We start from the raw sequence: 22343 nt of genomic DNA, 5'->3' as shown, positions 1-22343 counted from the left end.
GACACCTATAACACCTCCCTGATGGTAACAGTTCGAAATATGAATGTCCAGGATAAGAACGGTTGTGGAGATTTTTAGTGTTCTAGAGAGAGTCTGGTCTTCGCAATCTCTTCCAAAGAAGAAAGAGAGCAACTGATGATTTTTTGTGCTGTGTTTATAACCCTCTGGAGCATCTTCTTATCCACTGCAGAGCATCCAACATACCATACCATTACACAGTATGTCAAAATGCTCTTGATGATAGAATGGTAAAAAGTAGCCAGCAACTTCTCACCCAGACCAGTCTTTTTCAGCAACCTCAGAAAGTGCAGGCATTGTTGGGCCTTCTTTGCAGTGGCCATAGTGTGGACCGACCAAGTAAGGTTGTCGGAAATATGAGTTCCTAGAAATTTAAAACTATGAACTCCATTGATATCTCCATTGATATATAGTGGGAGAGGCTCTGCTTTGCATCTTCTGAAGTCTATAATAAATTCTTTGGTCTTTTTGATTTTCAGGGTGAGGTTATGACTCTTGCACTACAAAACCAGTCTGAGAACCTCTGACATATAGGCCGTCTCGTCTCCTCCTGATATGAGTCCCACTAACGTGGTATTGTCTGCAAATTTTATTATAGAGTTAGTGGGACAAGAGGGAGTGCAGTGGTAGGTATAGAGTGAATACAAAAAGGGGCTTAGCACACAGCCCTGTGGAGAGCCAGTGCTGAGAGCAAGAGTGGAGGAAAAATAGCTGCCAATCCTAAGAGTTTGGGGTCTGTTAGTAAGAAAGTCCTTTATCCAACAGCAGATGTGAGAGGGGAGGCCCATTTCCAGCAACTTCTTAATCAGTATATCTGGAATGATGGTATTAAAAGTCGAGCTGTAGTCAACAAAAAGCATACTTACATAGCTCCCACTAGGCTCCAGATGGTCCAGTGCAACGTGGAGAGCCATGGCAATAGCATCCTCTGTGGATCTGTTATTCCCATAAGCAAACTGGTATGGGTCAAGGGTCGATGGGAGGCAATCCTGTATATATATTAAGACCAGTCTCTCAAAACACTTCATGATTATGGGTATGAGAGCTACTGGTCTATAATCATTTAAAGTATCAGGAGAGGGCTTTTGGGGAACTGAAATAATAATGGAAGTTTTGAGGCAAGATGGAACAATGTCTTGTGTGAGAGAAAGGCTAAAAATATTTGTAAGACACCTGAGAGCTGGTCAGTGCATGCTTTGAGTACCTTCCCATCAGGGCCAACGGCCTTCTTCACCTTCAATGCTCTAAGCACCCGCTTCATATCATACTCTTGTACTGTGAACAGCTGAGTATTGGTGGTTTGTAGAGGCAGTGTGTCCGAAGACCTATTCAGTTCGAATCGGGCAAAGAAGCAGTTCAGTTCTTCTGCCAGTGATGTGTCCTTATTGATCAATATGGGGTTGTTGCCCCTGTAATTAGTGATGTGTTTAATTCCCTGTCAAGCTGACTGTGGATCACTATTTGTGAAGTAGTCCTCAATCTTCTCTTTATAGTTCTTTTTTGCCTCCTTAATGCCTGCCTCAGTTCCGCTCTTGCCTTGATATACCAAATCTTGTCCCCAGACCTGAATGCCATATCATGTGTCCTGAGAAGTAATTGTACGTCCTTGTTCATCCAGGACTTCTGGTTTGGAAAAATCCGGATACGCTTATTCACAGTAACAGTATCCACACAGGTAAAGATGTAAAACAGTGCAGTTTTTGTATATTCCTCCAAATCCTCTTGTTCAAATAAATTCCAATTAGTATTTGAGAAATAATCCTGACAGTTGATCAAGTGCTCTCTCCGGCCAGATCTTGATGAGTTTGATTTCAGGCTTAGTTTTCCTTCTGAGGGAGGTGTATGCTGGTATAAGGAGTAAATGATTTGAAAGTCCCAGATGTGGAAAGGACACTGCTTTACATTATAATACAATAATTATAATATTACATTCTAATGCATGCTTTACATTAGAATACACATGATCAAGTGTGTGGTTTCCTCTGGTGACACATGTCACATACTGAAAAAATTTGGGAAATACAATCTTTAAGCATGCCTTATTAAAATCACCAGTTATTATATGAGCCCCATCAGGATAAGCCTTAAGTTGTATATGTATTGTAATATGCAAATACGCAAATGCAGTGCTAATATTTGCATCAGGAGGTATGTAAACAGCTGTAAATATCACTACTGTTAGTTCTCTAGGTAGATAGAAGGGTCTGCACACGACTGTCATCATCTCTACATCAGGAGAGCAGTATATGTTTATAACATGGCTGTTGGTGCACCAGTTATTATGAACGTAGACCTTGGAGTTCTGATATCGAATGACCTAAGCACCAAAGCTCACTACAACAGCATCGCCAAAAAGGCTTTAAGAGTTGTAAATCTAATCTTACGAAACATCTCCTCTGGTAATACTGATTTGCAAACTAGGGCATACAAAACCTTTGCTAGACCAATACTTGAATACAGCTCCACTGTCTGGAATCCACACTGTATATCAGACATTAATACAATTGAGCGAGTCCAGAAGTATTTTACCAGAAGAGTACTACACTCTTCTGTTCGCAACAGAATACCCTATAGCACCAGACTTGAGATTCTATGCTTAGACAACCTTGAACTATGCCGGCTAAGATTGGACTTAGGCATACTACATAAAATCATATGTTACAATATCTTACCAGTTAATGAATATTTCAGCTTTAACCAAAGCAACACGAGCACACAACATATAAATTTAATGTAAACCATTCCAAATTTCATTGCAGGAAGTATGATTTCAGCAACAGAGTGGTCAATGTCTGGAACTCACTACCTGATTCTGTTGCCACAAGCTCAAACCCCCGCTCCTTTACCTCAAGCTAACCTCTATTGATCTCAACCCATTCCTAAGGGGTCTGTAAGGGGCATGCATAAGCACACAATCATGCCTACTGTCCCTGTCCTATTTTCCCCAATTATTAGTTCCTATTTCTTGTATTTAAACTTATGTTTATTCTTATTTCTATCATAGTGTAAGAGTTTGACTAAATAAATAAATAATAAAAATAATAACAAATGTAATAATTGTAGATAATCCTTTTTAGTTGATTTCTGCGATAATGATCATTTGCTTCAGAATAGTATGACAATGCAGTGGTGGGATTCAGCCAGTTCAGGACGGTTCTGGTGAACACAGGGTAAAAATTCTGGCTGGCCCCACCTCTCACTGCCCAGTCATTCCTCATCTTGCCAGCTCGCCTGGCATAGCTGCTGTGCTCTCTGTCTGGCTCCCTTGTTTGCCTCGATCACACAGTCTCTGAGGGCCAGCCAGCTTGCCTGCCTTCGCCCCAGCCTCCCATGCAGCCCAGATCCCTGCTGAGCCTTCCTTCGCCATTCTACACTGCCTCTGATGTGGTACAGCTACCTGCCTGTCTGAAGAACTTTCCTTCACCTCTTTGCCAGCATGAGTGGCCTCTTACAGGGCCTCCCTTGTGTTTCCCCAGCCTGTTAAAGGCTGAAATAAATATTCCCTGGGCCCGATCCAGCTGTCCAAGACCCCCTTTGGACCTTCCCGGGGCTCCCCTGTCTCTTACAGGCCAAAATGGAGAGTTCCTGGACCCGATCTGCTCTCCACACCCCATCTCCCATGGCTTTACTGTACTTACTTTTCAAAGAACTGCAGAAGAGGCTGTGCCACACGGCAGAGAAACCAAAATCTTTTATTCAGAAGCCGGTGAAGCTATAAGAATGTGAGATGTAAGGAAAACAGCTTTCCCCATCTGAATAAAAGTCTTTAGCTTCTCTGCCATGAGGGCCTGCAGGCTGAGTTTTTACCCAGTTTGGTCAGGCTTAGTTTGGGTCCAGTCTGCCTGCTGTTGACTGGCTAATTTGAATGAGCAGCTTCAGGGATTGGGGCGTGGCAGCCAATCAACAAGGGCCTTTGCAGTTCAGCCTGATAAGAAAAAGGAAACAACCTCCCCTTTGATTGGCTGCTGCTGCTGCCTCAATCCCTGAAGCAGGAGGCTGCTGTGACCCCAGCCAAAGTCTTTTACTCAGAAGCTGGTGAAAATGTTTTCCTTAGATTTCACGTTCTTACAGCTTCACCATCATCTGAATAAAACACTTTGGCTTCTCTACCAGTGGGTCAGCCTCTTCTGGACCTCTGGAGATCTTCAAAAAAATAAGATCTTCAAAAAGTAAGTAATAAAGTAAATGACATGTTTAACATTACCATTATTTTCAGTGGGAAGTAAAGGTAATTAAGTTAGCATGAATGTAACCTATTAAGGTTATGTTTAAATATATTTTTATATGTTAAAAATGTCCCTGATTTGCAACTAAATCCTTTATGTCCATCCTTTGATTTTTGCAGCAAATTGTACATTTTTTATTTTGAAAAAAGCAAAGTTAATAGTAATTGAAAATCAATTTGTTTCTTCAGAATAGTTCCTTTCTCACCATCCTCTAAAACTCTCTCCCTTAACTGATACCATAACCCTTAACTAATAATTTGTCTATTTAAAACAAAAAGGAACCAGAAAAAAAGGCAATAGAACTCTTAAGGGAGCAAAATCCCTACAGCTATATAATTAATTTTATTTTATTTTATTTATTTTGATTTGTCAATCGCTTACAAGATAATAGGTATAAGTATATACATAGTTATGAATACATGAAATGGGTACATATAAGAAAAATAAAAGAAACAATAGGACAGGGATGGTAGGCACGTTGGTGCGCTTATGCACGCCCCCTACAGACCTCTTAGGAAAGGGGTGAGGTCAATAGTAGACTGTCTAAGGTTAAAGTTTTTGGGGTTTGGGGAAGAAACCACAGAGTCAGGTAGAGTATTCCAGACATTGACCACTCTGTTGCTGAAGTCGTATTTCCTGCAATCAAGTTTGGTGTGGTTAACCTTGAGTTTGTATCTATTGTGTGCTCTTGTTTTGTTATAGTTGAAGCTGAAGTACTCATTGACAGGTAGGACATTGCAATGTATGATTTTATATACCATACTTAGATCAGACCGAAGACGGCATAATTCAAGGTTTTCTAGGTCTAGAATTTCAAGTCTGGTGGCATAAGGTATTCTACAACGAGTAGAGGAGTGGAGAACTCTTCTTGTGAAATATTTCTGGACTTTCTCAACTGTGCTAATATCAGATACGTAATGTGGGTTCCAGACTGATGAGCTGTATTTGACTATTGGTCTAGCAAATGTTTTGTATGCTCTAGTTAGTAGTGTGATATTACCAGAGAAAAAGCTACGTAGGATTAGGTTAACAACTCTTAATGCCTTTTTGGCTATGTAGTTACAGTGGGCTCTAGCACTTAGATCATTGGAGATGTCCAATGTCCTACTCCAAGGTCCTTGACAGAGCTTGGATCTTCGTTGTCCTGCCCTTCTTGTTCTGCCAGCGTTTCTTCTTGTTTTTCATAGTTCTAGATCTCCATTTCTAAAAATTGAAATACGAAGCCAAAAGATCCTCTTCCGTCTTGTGCTTCTTCTTTTTGTTCTTTAAATCTCATTTTTTAAAATTTTTAAACAACCCCCAATTGATTTTATTTCATTAGGATCCTCTATCCAAAGTTCCAGGAATCATCCAGTAATCCAAAACTGTTTCTTGCTTCTTTTCTCACTTTCTCTTTCCAGGGGCTTAGTTATCTTACAACAAAGTTTCAGCTACAATGTATCTTTGCAAGCCTTGTTAAAATTCCACTATCAATTTTTTTTAAGTTCCAGATGGTCTCCTCCATTTTCCAGATTCCAACCTCTTTTTTCCTTTTTCCCTCCACTGCTTTCTTTCCTTTTTTAAAGAAAGTTTTTAAATTATCCAAGAATCTTTTATCCCTTTGACACTTTATTTGCAGCTAGAAATAGCCTATTAATGTCAAAGTGGATTAGTTTCAATTTCTTATTCAAATCTCTTCTTCTTAATGTTCCAAGTCAGTTAAAATTTTAGAGGGAAAAAAGCCAATTCTGTTTTCTTTCCCATTCTCTTTCGCAGCTTAAAATCTTTTTTAGGAATAGTATTAGTCTTTAAAATTCAGGTTCCAGGTACCTTAAATAGATGTTCTCTATTCAACCCAGTCAAACTTTCTCCTTTAAACTTCCTCCTGCACAATCTTGTCCAGTCGGGTTCTTCTTTGAGGTGGCCATTTCTGACCACCGCTGCAACTACCTTTGGGAAAGGGAGTAATGGCCAGCCGAGGAGGAGAGAGCAGCTTATGGCTCCCCCTTCACCACCTCTTCGGGGTGGCTTCAGCCCCGAATCCGGGTGGCTCAGGGCGCTCCAGTGGCGAGCACGGAACAAAACCTCAGACGATTGCGATTTTGGTCCGTCGCCGAAGAAGCCCAAACCGGAAGTCTGCATATCACACAAGCTATTTGATGGGCTCCATCCCGCTCTGGGTTCCCCAGCCCCACTGGCAGAACCAGGTCTTCAGTGCCTTCCGGAAGAGTATTAGAAAGGGGGCCATTCTAATCTCTGGGGGAATGATGTTCCAGAGAGAGGGAGCCACCACGGAGAAGGCCCTTCTTCTGGGTCCCAGGTGTATCTCCCTCAGGATGGGACCCACAGCATTCCCTGCCTCCTCACTCTAATGGGTCGGGTAGATGTGACTGGCAAGAGACGTTCCTCAGATAACCTGGTCCCAAACCATGAAGGGCTTTAAAAGTAACAACCTTGAATTGCATCTGGAAGCAAATTGGCAACCAATGCAGCTCCCACAGGAGAGGTGAAACATGTGCACACCGGGGTCTGCATAAAACCATGCAGGCCACTGCATTTTGCACCAACTAGAGCTTCCAGATGTTCTTCGAGGGCAGCCTCATGTAGAGCGTGTTGCAATAATCAAGACAGGAAGTGACTAGAACATAAGTGTCTGAGTAGGGACCGTTAGTCCAGGAAAGGGCGTAACTGGTGCATAACCCGCAGTTGTGCAAAGTCCCTCCTGGCTATGACTGGAAAACCCCTAGATTACGCACAGGGTTTGTTTGGGTGCAACCCCATCCAAGACCAAAGATTGCAATTCTTCCCGAACCAATGAACACCAAACCATTCAGTCTTGCAAGGGTTTAGTTTCAACCCATCCCCATCCAGCCCCTAACAGCCTCCAGGCACTGTGAGAGGGAGGACACAGCAAAACTTAACTCACTATGGTCCAAGACACACAGCTGAGTATCATCAGCATATTGGTGATATCTCAGTCCATGGTGACAGATGATCTCACCCAGTGGCTTCATATAAATGTTGAACAGGAGTGGAGAGAGTACCAAGCCCTGCAGAACCCTGTAAAGTAGTGGGTGAGGGCTGGATCTCTCCCCTCCTATCAACACTGATTGAGAGCGGTTGCAGAGGAAGGAAGTGAACCAGGATAGCATAAGTCCTCCCACTTCCATCCCCCAAAGCCGCCCCAGGAGAATCCCATGGTCAATGGTATCGAAAGCCACTGAGAGGTCAAATAGAACAAGGATGGCTGCATTACCCCCATCCCGCTCCCGCCAGAGATCATCCAACAGTGCGACCAATGCCATTTCTGTCCCAAATCCAGGCCTGAATCCTGACTGGTAGGGGTTGAGATAATCTGTTTCATCCAGAAACCTCTGGAGCTGCTGCGCAACCACTTACTCAACCACCTTCCCCCAAAAGGGAAGATTGGAGACAGGTCAGAAATTATCCAATCTGGTGGAGTCCAACGATGGCTTCTTAAGAAGAGGGTGGATCACAGCCTCTTTAAAGTGCTGGGGCACCATCTCCTCCTATAGAGAAGCATTAAAATGACCTTGCTTATCAGACAGTCACAAAAGGGAGATTACATCACGTGACCCCAGGACACTGCAACGATTATAAATGTGAGTCAATTGCTATGCATCTTGATTTGCCATCAAACTGGAAAACAGTACAGGTAGTCCTCAACTTACAACCGTATCATATAGTGACCATTCAAATTTGCAATGCCACCGTTGACCATTTTTCACACCTATTGCACTGTTGACCATTTTTCACACCTATTGCAGACAATTGCAGTATCCCAATGATCACATGATTTACAGATGGATGCATAGCAACTGACACATCTTTATGATGGTCCCATTATGTGGCACGCCCACCCAATCATATCGCCACCTACCCACGCCCACCCAGTTGCACGACCACCTAGCCACAACCACTTAGTCGCATGAGCACCTAGCCACTCCCACCCAGTCACATACCCCCCTAGCCACACCCACCCACCCAGTCGCATGATCACCTAGCCCCACCCACAAAACTGGTAGTAAAAAATCTGAATCCCACCACTGAATAAATGGATTTTCTTTTTAACACAAAGAATGGTCCCTCCTAAGTGAGTTATACAAAGTAAATTATTTAGAAAGAGAAATATCACTGAAATCTTACTGAAAACAGCTAATCAACCATTCTCCGCTTAACTTTTCCACTCAAAATGAACACTCTATGAAACCTAGAGGTGATGTCTCATTAAGGCATACCAACTTTCCACATTCCCTGTGTCTGTTTTCTATATTTTATTAAACATAAGACAACTTATTTCTTTTTAAATGCTCCATACTAACAGTGGTTTTTATGAGATTTAATTTGCACATAGGTCTGTTGGTTATGAATCAAACTTTACAGGTCATATTATACAGTAGCAGAGAAAATTTCTGAAGCCTTCTATCAGATGAAAACTTTCAACTAAGCATAAGCTTCTAAAATATTTATGGAAGAACAAATACGATCATTTCTAATTATCTTATGGCTTTAAAAAACTTTTCCAGAGAATTCAGAGTTTCTAAATGGTTACATAAAAGTATCTCATTGGGGAGACAAATGACCCCAAAGACCTTGGATACAACCTTGTGAACTCATGACATCAGTTTACAAATAGACATTTTTAAAGATCAGGGAATTAAAGTATTAAATACATGACTGGAAAGTAGTTATATTTATAATGTTCAAATTTAAAATTTAGCTTGTTACCCTAATACCCATATTTCTTTTTTTTCAAATACTCTTCAAAAGTCAAGCGAAACTCCCAGCACCATGGCTAGCTGGGAATTCTGGAAATTGAAGTTCACCATCTTAAAAATGCTAGTGTTGAGAAACACTGGTTAGGGAATGTCAGTGAAAATCCAAGACTTGGTTGCTATCCAGAATAACTAATTCTAGAATGCTTTCCATAGTCCTCTAGTTAAGATTCTAAGGGAAGCATATATAAGCTATGAAAAGTTAGAGGTAAGAAATTTGAGAACTACAAGTTTCTGGCTCCATCTTAAGGCCATTTGCAGAACCACACCCAACTGCAGTTTTTGCATTCTCTTAAAGACAGTATTAAAATGTCTATCCTGGTTTATATATTTCCATCCCAAATAGCTGTTAGGTGACTCACATTCCTAACAGGATTGAGATATAGTTAGCCCAAGTCATCCAGTGAGTTTCCATGACCGAAACTGTATATATACCTGGCTCTCTTCCATCCTAGACCAGCACTTTAGATGGTACAACACTATCTTATAGAATGCAAACTAACAAAATTAGAAGGGATCTTGAAGGTTGTCTAGTCCAATTCCCTGCACAGGCAGAAGATCCTACACCATTCTGGACAAATGGCTGTCCAATCTCTTCTTTAAAATCTCCAGTGATGGAGCACCCACAACTTTTGGAGGCAAGCCATGCACTGGTTAATTGTTCTCACTGCTATTTCTTCTTAAATCTAGATTGGATCTTTCTTTGATAAGCTTCTATCTGTTACTTCTTGCCATCAGGTGCTTGTGACAGTCCCTCAGGTACTCAAAAACTGCTATCATATCACTCCTATTCCTTCTCTTTGTTAGACTAGACATTCCTAATTCCTGCAATTGTTTATCACAGTGGTCGCCAACTAGTGGGCCAGGGACCACTGGTGGTCCACGAGAAAATTTTGGTGGTCCGCAGAGAAATATCCCCTCGAAAGCACTCCCCCCAAAGCAGTTAATCCAGGCTGCGCGAGAACACAAGGCTGTGCCGCCCACATAGCCCACCCACCTGATGGTCCCCACCCTTTGGCTGAGCGCAAATCTTCAAAGCACTGAAGTGCGAGTGGCACAGGAAACTTCAGCCAGGCTCCTTGAGCAAAGGCAGAATACTGATGCTGTGCAAATGCACAGCATCACATCTTCCAGCCCTCTCCATCATCACTTCAGCCTGTCTGTGCCTCCGCCCCCTTCTTGCCACAACAGCACCATTACCTCGTCCTGGCCAGCCAGGGCTGCTCTGCTTTTTGCATGTTGCACCATCTACAAATCTGCATATTATACATGCCACACACACACACCCCGGTGGAGATTTCCAACTCTACTACAGGCCGATCCCATATTCCAGAGCTGCAGTAGTCACGAGACTGGCCCTTTGGTCATCCCAAAGCAGCTCCTCCAGTCCATGGCAGGCCGGTGCACCCGGGTGGAAGAGCAGCTGCTCCAGGATGACCAAAGGGCCAGTCCTGTAACTACTGAAGCTCTGGCATATGGGACTGACTTTCCCACCAACGTCAGCAAGCCACCATCAGTCAAAATTCATGTTAGTGGTCCACAGGATTTAAAATTATGAATTTGGTCGTCTCTGAGGTCCAATAAGTTGGCGAGCTCTGATTTATAATACATTTTACTCTCAGTCCCCTAATCACCTTTGTTGCTCTTTCTAGAATCCAGAGAAGACTTTTGTCAAAATTTTGTGATTACTCCATTCAAACCATGTACTTTGGTGAACATTTGCAATTTGGAAAATAAGTCAGTGAAGTGGAATTCTAACCTAGCTTGTTTCAGTGCAAAATGTCCTCCACAGAGACTTTAGGGACTATTTTTTCAGATAGATGGTAATAGGCAAGCAAATTATTGTTCTGTATTTAACTTTATTTTAGCTTGCTGGGCTTCACTTTGATCATTTAAATATGCAATTTTCTTCATGGGGGAAAAATGGGAGTTTGAGTTCATTTTAATGAAGCTTTTGATTAAAAATTAATTATTTCTAAAATTCAAAATATCAAGCTTTGGAAAGGCTTTTTAGTAGCCATAACTATCCAATCTGCATTTTTAATAATGAAAACAAACTAGTTTGGCTTTATAGGGATCATGGGAGATAGCCTATGGGACAAAACACAGTAATAATAAAGTTTCTTACTCCTAAAGGAGCAATACAAGAACTAGAATTCTGCAGTAATTTAGTATAGATTCTTGTAGAGTTCTGGTGTTCAAAATAGTTTTATTGATTTGCCTTTCAAAATCAATGTGTAGAGACCATCTTGGTAAACTTATTTACATTTCTCAGGTCTTAATTTTATTTTTCCCAGTATTGGGAGAAATGTAAAGGAACTTAATAGTATGCCCATCTATTTATCAACAGGATAATTCTCCAAAAACAAAACAGAACAATGGCCAAATATGGGTTGGGAAGAGCTTTTGAGTTTCGAAAAGTTACCTTCATCTTCCTTGCTAACACCTGCCATAAAACATCTATATTGCTGCTGTGGATTGAAAATTGTCTGAAAATTGCCTGAAGGTGCCTTGTGGATTCATAATTAATGCAATGTTATACTGGACATTATCCAGCTTACATTCTTCTTGATGTCTCTGTGCATATTCAGTTGAATTTATAATAGTTTATTTCATCTTGTAACACTTTGCAAGATTGGCACCCCTAATCCCATGGAAGTGTCTATCTGAAGTGCCGTATCTGAAGAATTCCTTTTTTGAATTTCCATTATCCCCTCGAAGTACTCTAAATACATGGGAGAATTTCTAAAGAAAGCTACAATTTTATTGATAATTTTTGTCTTTTAGTAAGCATGTCTTAAGTAGATGATTTCCACAAAGAACAAAATACAAATGATAGGACATTCAACATGGATGGATGAATCTTGAAATATGGGGACAACCGTTAGGAATTACTGCAGATGGTGACTCAGGAATCAGTAAATGCAAAGCATATTAATACCACTTTGGAAGCAATAAGGATATATACAAACTTCAACAAATTGAACCTCAAATCAATTAAATAAAGGGTATATGTAGCGTAAAACAAATTGACCTTGATAATTATGATATTAAAAGCTGGAGTCACAAAATAATCAGTTTAATTTAATCTTAAATGGCTAGGAAAAGAAAGGGTAAACTAGGAGTTTGGGGCTGAATTTAGTTTTAGAGAAAATCTTTTCCCATCTTTATTAGTTTTACGAATAACTCAAGGTTGTGAACAAATCCATTCCACCTTCTGCCTCCTATTTTCCTCACAAGCTATGAAGTGAATAGGGCTGAGAGCGAGTACCAGGCTGGGTTTCATTGCCAAGGCAGGTTTTTGCTTGTCAAGCCTGGTGCCTTAAACAGCAGACCAAACGGACTCCTATATATCCTATAGGATGTAACATATCCCCTAATGTTAGATTTGCTACCTTACTTTAATCCAAGTCATGTTTTTGTCTACTTTTTTTTATTCTTAGTTATAGCAATAAAAATGTGCTAAGCTTGTATGAATATGAGTCGTATGAATAGCATTTTTCCAAAGTACCGGTATTTTATTAAAAAAAAAAAACCTACCTGGAAAAATAGATGAAAAGAGCCATCTACTGGATAGAAAAAGCTATTACTAGTTTAGCTTTTGTACAGTACAATACAGTGCTGCTATCTTTGGTAATAATAAAGCTATAATAAAGCAGGGGTCGCCAACCTTTTGGATCTCAGAGACCACCACTCATAATTTTAAATCCTGTGGACCACTAATATGAATTTTGACTGATGGTGGCTTGCTGATGTTGGTGGGAAAGTCAGTCCCATATTCCAGAGCTGCAGTAGTTACAGGACTAGCCCTTTGGTCATCCCAGAGGGGCTGCTCTTCCACCCGGGTGCACCGGCCTGCCATGGACTGGAGGAGCTACTCCGGGATGACCAAACGGCCAGTCTTGTGACTACTGCAGCTCTGGAATATGGGACCGGCCTGTAGTGGAGTTGGAAATCTCCGTCATGGGGTGTGTGTGTGTGTGTGTGTGTGGCACGTATAATATGCGAATTTGCAGATGGTGCAACATGCAAAAAGCAGTGCAGCCCTGGCTGGCCAGGGCAAGGTAATGGTGCTGTTGCGGCAAGAGGGTAGTGCCATTTCCCCATGATCATTGGATTGCAAATGAGGCAACCAGCTCACACTTAAGAAGACATTGAGGTGCCCCGAAATCACAATTGTCATTTGCAAATCTTCACTGCTGGCTTCTGAAAATTGAAGTTAATGGGAAGGCTAGCAAATAGTGATCACTTGACTAGGAAGCTGCAACCACAGAGGATTCACCTGATGAACTGGCATCCTAGGTGCAGTCACATGACATACACTTCATGACTATGTCTCTTAATGACAGAGTTGCAGGTCCCAATTACCATAATTAAATGAAGACTCCCTGTATACAAATACTTATGTTTAAATGATGAACGCCCAGATACAGGTAGGTACATAGATGACTCTACACAAAAGATGCCAGAGTTTGACCTTCCTCGCCAGCATTGGTCAATTCTGAACAGGATCTGTACCCAACATGGTATCTGCCAGGACTCGTTGTTTAAGTGGGGTCTTGTCTCTACCTCTCAGTGTGATTGTGGTGCTCAACAAAATATCCATAACATTGGGTCCGAATGTCCATTTAGAGCTTACACCAGCCCAACGTCTAATTTTTTTCAACAAAGACCACCCTGTCCTTAAATGGCTGGGTGGATTGGACATTAACATTTGAACCACTGTAAGTCCATGTATTTGCCATACACTAAATAAAATAAATAAGTTTAAGAGATGCAGGGAAAAATCTTAACCTTTTTTCTTAATTACAGATAGGAGTATTTTGAAGTTTGGAACACTTGTCAGCACATCAAACACTTATGACAAAACTGGAATAGTGACCATTGAAACTGACAAGCCTTTGCTTTGGACAATGGGAATCAAAGGTAAAGAGGATGCTTGAAAGATTGTCACCCTACTTAATTCAACTTGAAATTCAAAAATGACTTTTCTGGAATCTCACCCACCAGGGAACTGATTCCCCCCCCCCCCTGCAATTATTTCATTATACTTTTATAAAAATTCAACATTTTACGTAATTGGTTTTTTAAATGAAGCTTCATTCTATTGAATGCCATAGATTTTATGATATTTTTCTTCTTGAAGCAAAGATGTATGTTTTTAAAGCTGGAAATTGAATGAATTTTTAAATGTAACCAATGCATAGAAAAGTTGTTTTAAGTTATGTACTGCTAAGATGGATAATCAAAAATAGATATATACAACATTCCACGTTGTATTCCAGCTGTTGCTCCTATGCTCAAACTCTTTAGCAAAAACTTTGCTATTGGTTAGAATAAAAAATGCCTCTTATTAGTTACTAATTAATATGTAATAAATTACTGTGACTAAAAATGCATGCAAAATTAGTCTAGAAGATGCCATACAAATCAAAAATTGCATGGGAGTACAACAGCCCCCAATACACATCTGTACAAAAGTACAAAGCCTGGCTTCACTGACTCTTGGCTCTTTCAGATATCATCTCTCTTTTATCCACTACAAAGAAAAGAATAAATTATCCCACTAATAGAGCAGTAGTCTTTCTAACCACAAATAGCTGAAGTTTATTTGTGATGTGGAGGACACATAAATAAATGGTCCACAGCAATAATCTATTTTGCTTGCATTAAAACAACATAGAAAAGATACGGTGAAACTGTTATTTTGCTTGCATTAAAATGACATAGAAAAGAAATTGTATGCTAGTACTGACAGAACAGGAAATGTGTTTGTATGTATATCTAATATATGCACTTCATCTCCTGATCCCATGGCAGATATGTATCACATAGGTTTCTGCAAATATAATTAAATCAGAATGAAATCTACAATGTAAGCAGTGTTAATTATATTTTATCTTGGCTCTATTCTTACAAATGCTGTTCCTTAAAGCTTGCCAAAATGTAATGGAATTAGTTCTTTTGGAAAGCAATGTCAATTAATACCACAATGTAAATGAGATTTATAATTGCCTTAATAAAGATACAATTTAACATATATTTGCTAATTACATTTTTGCAAAAAATACATATTTTCTTTTGGCATGAAACTGACAGAAGTTGGGCATCTTCAGTGATAATCCAAGGTAGGGATATATAAGTAAATCAATTGTATAGATAGCTCAGTGCCGTTCAGTTTTTTTGCAGCACTGATGTTTTCCCAACTTCCAAGAAGAAATGAAATACTTCATAAGTTATCTGTTCTTTCCTAAAAATACTCATCAGTTTAGTCTTCAAGAGTTGATTGGTTAAGCTTTTATGTGTTTGCAAATAGGATACCACACAAATTTTATTTGAAGTTCTAGTTTATATTGACAAGTTATAAATGAGGAAGATCTACATAAGATCTACAATTAAGTCAGAAAGTCCACATTGATCTGCTATTTTACCATACACAAAATAATGTCTTCTTGATGTGTTTAGCCGCCACTGTAAAAAGAAGAGCAGAACATCAATTGAGATACTGCCATATGATAGTCAACGATATTATTGTGGAATTATCTTTCAAGAAATACAATTATTACTCTAAAATTAACAAACTCAGTGAGAGAATAAAAATGTATTCATATAAAAGTATGTAATAAGTAATGTATCAATCAGTACACAATTCAGGGAATTCAAGATGCTGGATTAGTTTGTAAATTACACACAAGCTGTACACTCAAACATCTAAGGTTCTAAAGACTGTATATCATCTTATGGAAGAAGCTTAACTGGAAAATAGATCTGATTTACTAAAACTAAATTTCATTAAAATACTACTTTGGATCTCAATCAAAAAACATTTTGAAATTGTTTTGTTTTAATAAAATCTTGCAGGGAGACTGATGCATGCACTTTCATGTTGTCTCTGGATTCAGCAGAAAGATACAGAAGAAATTAGTAGTTAAAGCTCAACGATACCAGATAACCCAATATCAAAAGTTGCTTTTATATCCACTCTCTCGTTCATTGGTGACATAGCTCAGTATTAAAGCAGTCAGTCCTATATACTAACATATATTCCACCAAAATGGATAATTTTTGTAGTCCAAAAGGAAACATAAAATTATTATACAAATAAAACTATTTTTGCTGCTGCAGAAATAATTTATTACAACTATAAGGCAGGGCACACATTGTAACAGATGTTCCACTGAGACACAGATAGAGATCCTACAGCATCACGTGATTACCCCATTGTATGTATCATATAATGTACAAATATAGAAATGTCTTGTGGATTCAATTATAAAAATAGGAGACTTATATCACTGAATAAGTTTCTTATTTCTATTACCTATGTTTCCCCCAAAATAAGGCCTGGTCTTATTTTCTTTTGTGCCCCAAAATAAGGACCAGGTCTTATTTTCAGGGGATGTCATACCTGCTTACCTTAAGACCACTGCTAGGCCTCCCACACCAACACCTGTTGTGCTGCTGCCAGACTTTTGGCCATTCACCACAGCTTGTTACACCGCTCATGGCAGGAGGCTGTGTGGTGCATTGTGCTGTTGCGCACATGAGCAACAGCACTGGTATGACATGCCACATGGCATCCTGCCATGAGTGCCAGCACCAGAGCATACAGATGGGGCTTAACTAGAGGTTATTCTGGTGGTAGGGCTTAATTGTAGACACAGGTGTGAAAATCAGGCTAGGGCTTGTTTTCGGGGTAGATCATATTTTCGGGGAAACATACTAAGATTACAAAAATTTTCAATGGTAGCCTGCCTAAGAAATGCCCCTTTCCAAAGGAATTACTTTTGTCAGGAAATATATATAAATATATCTATATATTTTAGTAGTAGCACATTTATTTCAAATGTGTTTTTGAATATATTTATACATTAATAGACAGCAGCAAATATTTTTGATTGTGGCTTTTAATGACACACTATTTGTTTTCTGCTTATGCCCTGAACTGCTGCTATGAATACAGAAAACTAGTGTACTGTGGTTTCCCTGAAAACAAGACCTATCCCAAAAATAATCCCTAGTTTGATTTTTACATGCACCTAAGTCATACTCCAAAAATAAGCCCTAGTTATGACCATGCCCACTCATCCCGCCATCTGGTTGTACGAGGTGGGCAAGACGCATGTGTAAAAATCAAGCTAGGGCTGCCCCACACATTCCACACCCATTTACCTTAAGACCACCGCAGCCAGGGCTCCCATGCCCAACACTTGTCATACCGTGGCCTGACTTATGAGGCTGAGCGTCAGCACCGGTGCAATGTGCCACGTAGCCTCCTACTGCCAGTGGCAGCACTGGCATGACAAACCACGCAGCATCCTGCGGTGAGTGACGTAAGTGCGATGAGCCATGTGACATCTGGCCACAAGCAGTGGTGCAACAGGTGTCAGGGCATGGGAGGTTTGGCTGCAGTGGTCCTAAGGTAAGCTGATAAGACATTCCCTGAAAAATAAGTCTTATTTTGGGGGAAACGTAGTAGCGCTGATGTGAGGAAATATCTTATTTGATATAAGTTTTCTTTTGGATGTCATTCACAATTTGATAATACTGTTACATTTAGCTCTTACTTTGGAGTTCAAATGCATTAATAATATAAAATTGGTTTTTTTTATTTGAAGTTGATCAAGCTGTTATGATTTTCCTTTATACTCTTGTGATACCTCAGTTATGGCATATGGCACTGCCCCAGAATATTGCCTAGCTTTGTGAATTAGTTCAAAAGGCAGGAGTCAACTTACTCATTACTCACTGTTTAAAGAAGCAATGCTAATATTCAATATTTTACTTGAGTGGCATTATTAAATAAGTATGAGGGAGAAGACCTTTTCACTAGTAATACCCCTTTTTAAAGGAACTCCTTTGTTCAAGAAACCAATAATAGTATCTCATCACTATTAACATGTTATTGTCTCACATTAAAAATAAAATCATATTGTTAATTTCTGTAGTTTCTTTGTAACACTAGCATTTTTTAAATAGCAAACTATCATAGAAATATTTATTCCAAATAAATGCATATATCATAGACTATTTTATTGTCACATACAAGGTTCTCAGATGGCACTAAAGAGGGAAGAATGTATTAGGAACTATCATGAACTTTTTCTACAAAGCATTTAGCACATTTACTTACACAATAATATTGTTGATTGGAATATGGATCAATTTTACGAAGAAACCAATAAATCCCATTATTGCAAAACCTATTGCTGTTGCCATGGCAATCTTCTGGAATTCTGTAATTTAAAAATTACATGTATTTATCCAATTTCTGAGTCACTGTTCTGCAAAAATGAGTAGCTTTAGGAAAAAAATTAAAAAGCACCATGATAATTTAAAAATATACTTGCTTCAAAAGAATGCTTTAAAAAATACCCCCAACTGAGAAGAACTCACCAGGTGCCTCCACGTAAGGTCTGAGGACAGCCCTCTCTTTAGGGTTCTTTTGAATTGGAATGGTAAGGGGCCAAATGAATGCAGGTACTCCCCCTCCCAAAAAAAGGGTAATTCAATGGGTCAGACTAGGTTGACCTTAAGTCCTTAAGCAAGACCTTAAGTCATACTAAACAAATAGGTATTACAGAATATTGGGTCATTTTCGAAAGCGTTTAAAATACTGGAATTAGCGGTAATTTTGTTTTTAATTTTAGAACATAGAACAATTGAGTTAGACCTTGGAGGTCTTCTAGTCCAAACCCCTCAAACAGGGGACCCTATACTATTTCAGATGTTTATCCAGTCTCTTTTTGAAAGCCTCCAGTGATGGAGAACCCACAACTTCTGAAAACAAGTTTTTCCATTGATTGCTCTTAGTTGGGAAATTTCTCCTTAGTTCTATGTTGCTTCTCTCCTTGGTTAGTTTCCATCCGTTCTTTCTTGTCTTGCCTTTTGATGCTTTGGAAAATAGTTTTCTCTCTCTCTCTCTCTCACACACACACACACACACACAGTCTTTCTAGGAATCCCTCAAATATTGCAACACCTTGTCTCCTCTAGTTATTCTTTACATTAAACTAGACATAGCCGATTCCTGTAATTCTTCTTCGTATGCTTTAGCTTCTAGCTCCCTAATCATTTTTACTGCTCTTCTTTGCCCTTTTCCAAAGTCTCAACTTTTAATATAGTGATCAGAATTGGATGCAGTATTCCAAATACTAAGACTTTTATAAAGCTGTACTAGAACTTTACATGATCTTGATTCTATCCCTCTATTAATGTAGTCTAGGACTACATTGGCTTTTTTGGCTGTTGTCAAACAAATGTTGGAAGAGCAATCAGATACCAAATCAGACTTAATTACTTCCTGAGTGTTTTCTAGGCTCAGCATTTGTGTGAGAACCATCTTCTCTAAATCTAAGAAAAAGGTCAATTTTTCACTTAGAAAAAATGTGCTCACTACTGATAAAGCTAGTATTACATGTTTCTGGGCTCCAGTTCAAATCACTCTGCTCACTTTATCAAAAAAAGTCCCCTTGTAGCTCCTATTTCAAAAATGTACCTCTTGCACTGTTAAAATAAGTACTGAAGAAAACTTCAATATCTTTTTAAAATGCAACCTGTACTTAATCTCTAAAAGTATTTTGGATACTTTACAAATGAAACACTTAATACACTAGAGAAGTGCTTTTTTTTTCTTTCACACCATTAAAAATTGTGGATTCCAAAGGTGGTGTGTTTTGTACAGGTTATGTTTACTGACATTTACCTTATTAAAATTAAATTACCAAAATTTCTGCCACTTTTGCTTCACATTTTAATATTACATTTTTTAAAAATAATTTTTATTTTGAAGACTTCCAAGAATATTTTGCATGATCAATGAAAACATGCTTTGATATGGAAACCTGAGATGGATCCACTGTGATGACAGAAATGGTTTGTTTCTTGCACTTTATATCACCATAGATTTCTTTTTCCCCTTTTTCCTCTTGATTACTTTACCTTTTCTATCTGGTTTTGTGCATCTTTTAACAAGTCTGATGGAATCTTTCACAAACTGGCGGCTGGGCTCTACAAATTGCATTACTTGATCCATGATGAACTGAAAAACCAAAAACAAAGTAACTTTCAAAAATAAATGGAAGCAAAGGTAATTTTTTAATCAACAGTATCTCTGATAATATTGATCTTTTATAGAAATTAAAGCTGTTGGCTGTGGTTAATCTTTCAGAGGCTATTAACTATAAAATTAAATCTGGGAATATTTCAGAGGTGACCTTATCTCATTTGATTAACATGTCTAAATGCTGAGTGATCAGTATAAGCAAAAAAACCTTAATTCTACCAAACTGAACACATTGCCAGACTGTGATCCTGATTTACAAAGAAGTGTGTCAACTAGTTACTGGTCAATCAGTGGTTAGTAGCTAACTATTAGGAAATTATACTAATCATGTGCTGGACCCCTTCAAGTAATCTTCAAAGTTTATATATACATTTTTAATATACAATAAATAAGTACAAGAATTCAATACATATATAAGATACAAAATGTTACCAAGATTCATTAATAGGCAAACTGACCTTTTTTTAGACATCAGTTTTTATAGCAAAAAGAAAAAAGAACTGCGCGTATATAGAGTGGTTTTCTTCTGCAACCACTGTTGCCTTCCGTTGGTTGTTTTTTCTCGTACTGCGTTTGGTACGAAACGGCATTATATTATATAGTTGGGGCTTTACAGATACAAGTGCTTGTTTTAAATTAAAATATTACCAGTAATTCACGAAAATACATAAAACTATAAAACGTAGGTGCAGCTTTCGATACTAGGAAAGAGCGAACAGGACACTGTGAAAAATCGTCCTCTGGGGTTAATTTAAGAAAGAATTAATTAAACGTTTAATATGGTCTTGAGAAAACGACAGGTCTGAAATCGGGAGAGCTAAAATATTTTGCAACCAGCCAAGAGGAAAGAGCTGCGCTTTAACTAAATTTTGGCATTGAAAACGCCAAGGCCTCATTATTTCTCTTTTTCGCCAACAATCCGAAGAAAACACAGTACAAAAATCAGAATTAACCGTAATTAAGCTATACTCACAGCTGCGGAGAGAGGCTCGATACACTCCACACGCCGTTACCCAACGAGGCCTCTTAAGACACGTAGCAAAGAGAACGCGAACCGGAAGAAGAGCCTACGTAAGAGGCGCACACTTCCGAGTCTCAACCGAGCACGTAGGTGTCTTTGTAGGCATTCGTGTCTGTCTGATAAATGAGAGTCCAGGGACTCTATTTCTAATAAGGTTACGCGTATTATTTTCAATACTAAAACCCCAGATTTTTGAATTGTGCCTTTCACAATTTCGAGCCACGAAGAAGTTCAGGATGTATTAGAAAAAGGATATAGATTTGTTTGTTCATTTAATTATTTACATCCCGCCTTTATTGCTTTTGTAAATAACTCAAGGTGGCGAACATACCTAATATTACTTCCTCCAATTTTTTTTACACTATAAGATCCTTGCTAGGTAGGTTGAAGTGAGAGAGTGACTCGCCCAAGGTCACGCTACTGTGAGACTAGAACTTACGGTTTTTAGCTTGATGCCTTAACTTCTACTTCAATGCACCCACATACAGTATATACCGAACTACTAAAAATGCAACCTCAGCACTGATATGATAATGGGGAAAAAAGCAAAGCGAGAGAGAAAAAAGAATGACCTATAAAATTGAATCAGGTCTTAAGAATTAAACCATTCTTATCCCTTCACTGGGGGAAAAAGCCACCATAGTAAACCAGAGTATACAAAAACATAAAATACACAATGAACTAAGAAGATAAGAATTAAAGGTCTTGATTCAAAACAATACCTCAGTTTTAATCCATTTTGGTTTTTTTGTTGAAATATTCATTTACAGAAGTCAACTAATGTGACTCAAAGCTTATCTATGAAATTAATGAGGTTCAGAGATCAAGTAATTGGTGATAGCTAAATATTAAAAGTCAAATCATGTATTTCTACCCCAAACCCCTGCAGTGTCTATTTTGCAGAAACATAAATTGTTAATATCAGAGAAACATACATATGGAAAATCAATCATCACACCCTAACAAAATAAGTGTATACCCAAAGGAAACACAAAATACTGAATTATAGACATTTACCTTCACCTATTTAAAAATGGCTTTCAGAAATGCAGATGATTCTGAGGATTGTCATTTTTGTCTGCAGTCATGGATGACGGGTTTTTCTGCATAGCGGTCATAAAACGATTTCCCTCCTGCATTAAAATCAACAAAAATTGAAACAGGATTAACAAAGAAATAAAAGACCAAATCATTCTCAGTTTGGGCAATAATAATGGTTGGTTATTCTGTCCAAATGG

The 22343-nt window shown here is 38.8% G+C and overlaps 2 protein-coding genes across 14 annotated transcripts in view; one reads left to right on the top strand and one right to left on the bottom strand.

The window, feature by feature from the left end:
• Positions 1-15059, top strand: part of TPK1 (thiamin pyrophosphokinase 1) — a 368775-nt gene extending 353716 nt beyond the window's left edge. For all 12 annotated transcript variants that reach the window (XM_026702300.2, XM_026702294.2, XM_087916305.1 and 9 more), the window contains one exon: positions 13832-15059. In XM_026702300.2, the coding sequence (XP_026558085.1) occupies positions 13832-13962 (131 nt within the window). In that variant the 3' untranslated portion in view covers positions 13963-15059. The remainder of the gene's footprint in view (positions 1-13831) is intronic.
• A 289-nt stretch (positions 15060-15348) lies between these two features.
• Positions 15349-21130, bottom strand: SEC61G (SEC61 translocon subunit gamma). 2 transcript variants are annotated; one of them, XM_026702301.2, is made up of 4 exons: positions 21058-21130; positions 19961-20060; positions 18153-18255; positions 15349-15490 (listed from the first exon to the last, which is right to left on the bottom strand). In XM_026702301.2, the coding sequence occupies exons 2-4, from the start codon at positions 20052-20054 to the stop codon at positions 15481-15483; spliced, it is 207 nt and encodes a 68-aa protein (XP_026558086.1). In that variant the 5' UTR covers positions 20055-20060; positions 21058-21130; the 3' UTR covers positions 15349-15480. The 2 variants fall into 2 exon arrangements, with proteins under 2 accessions (XP_026558086.1, XP_087772438.1); XM_087916312.1 differs by lacking the exon at positions 15349-15490 and having other exon boundaries at positions 18149-18255.
• Between the last annotated feature and the right edge of the window lie 1213 nt (positions 21131-22343).

This window comes from Pseudonaja textilis, chromosome Z (assembly GCF_049901715.1).
Source record: "Pseudonaja textilis isolate UNSWEBS1 chromosome Z, rPseTex1.2, whole genome shotgun sequence".
Classification (NCBI taxonomy): Eukaryota; Metazoa; Chordata; class Lepidosauria; order Squamata; family Elapidae; genus Pseudonaja; species Pseudonaja textilis.
Note: the sequence above shows the minus strand (reverse complement) of the source record. Positions and strands in the feature narration are given on the sequence as shown.

What these genes read in the sequence shown, in the direction of transcription:
- SEC61G (XM_026702301.2), bottom strand. Translation starts at nt 20,054, where the DNA reads ATGGATCAAGTAATGCAATTTGTAGAGCCCAGCCGCCAGTTTGTGAAA. An exon ending in CACAAAACCAGATAGAAAAG is followed by an intron (nt 18,256 to 19,960) that starts GTAAAGTAATCA and finishes TTTAAATTACAG; the next exon opens with AATTCCAGAAGATTGCCATG.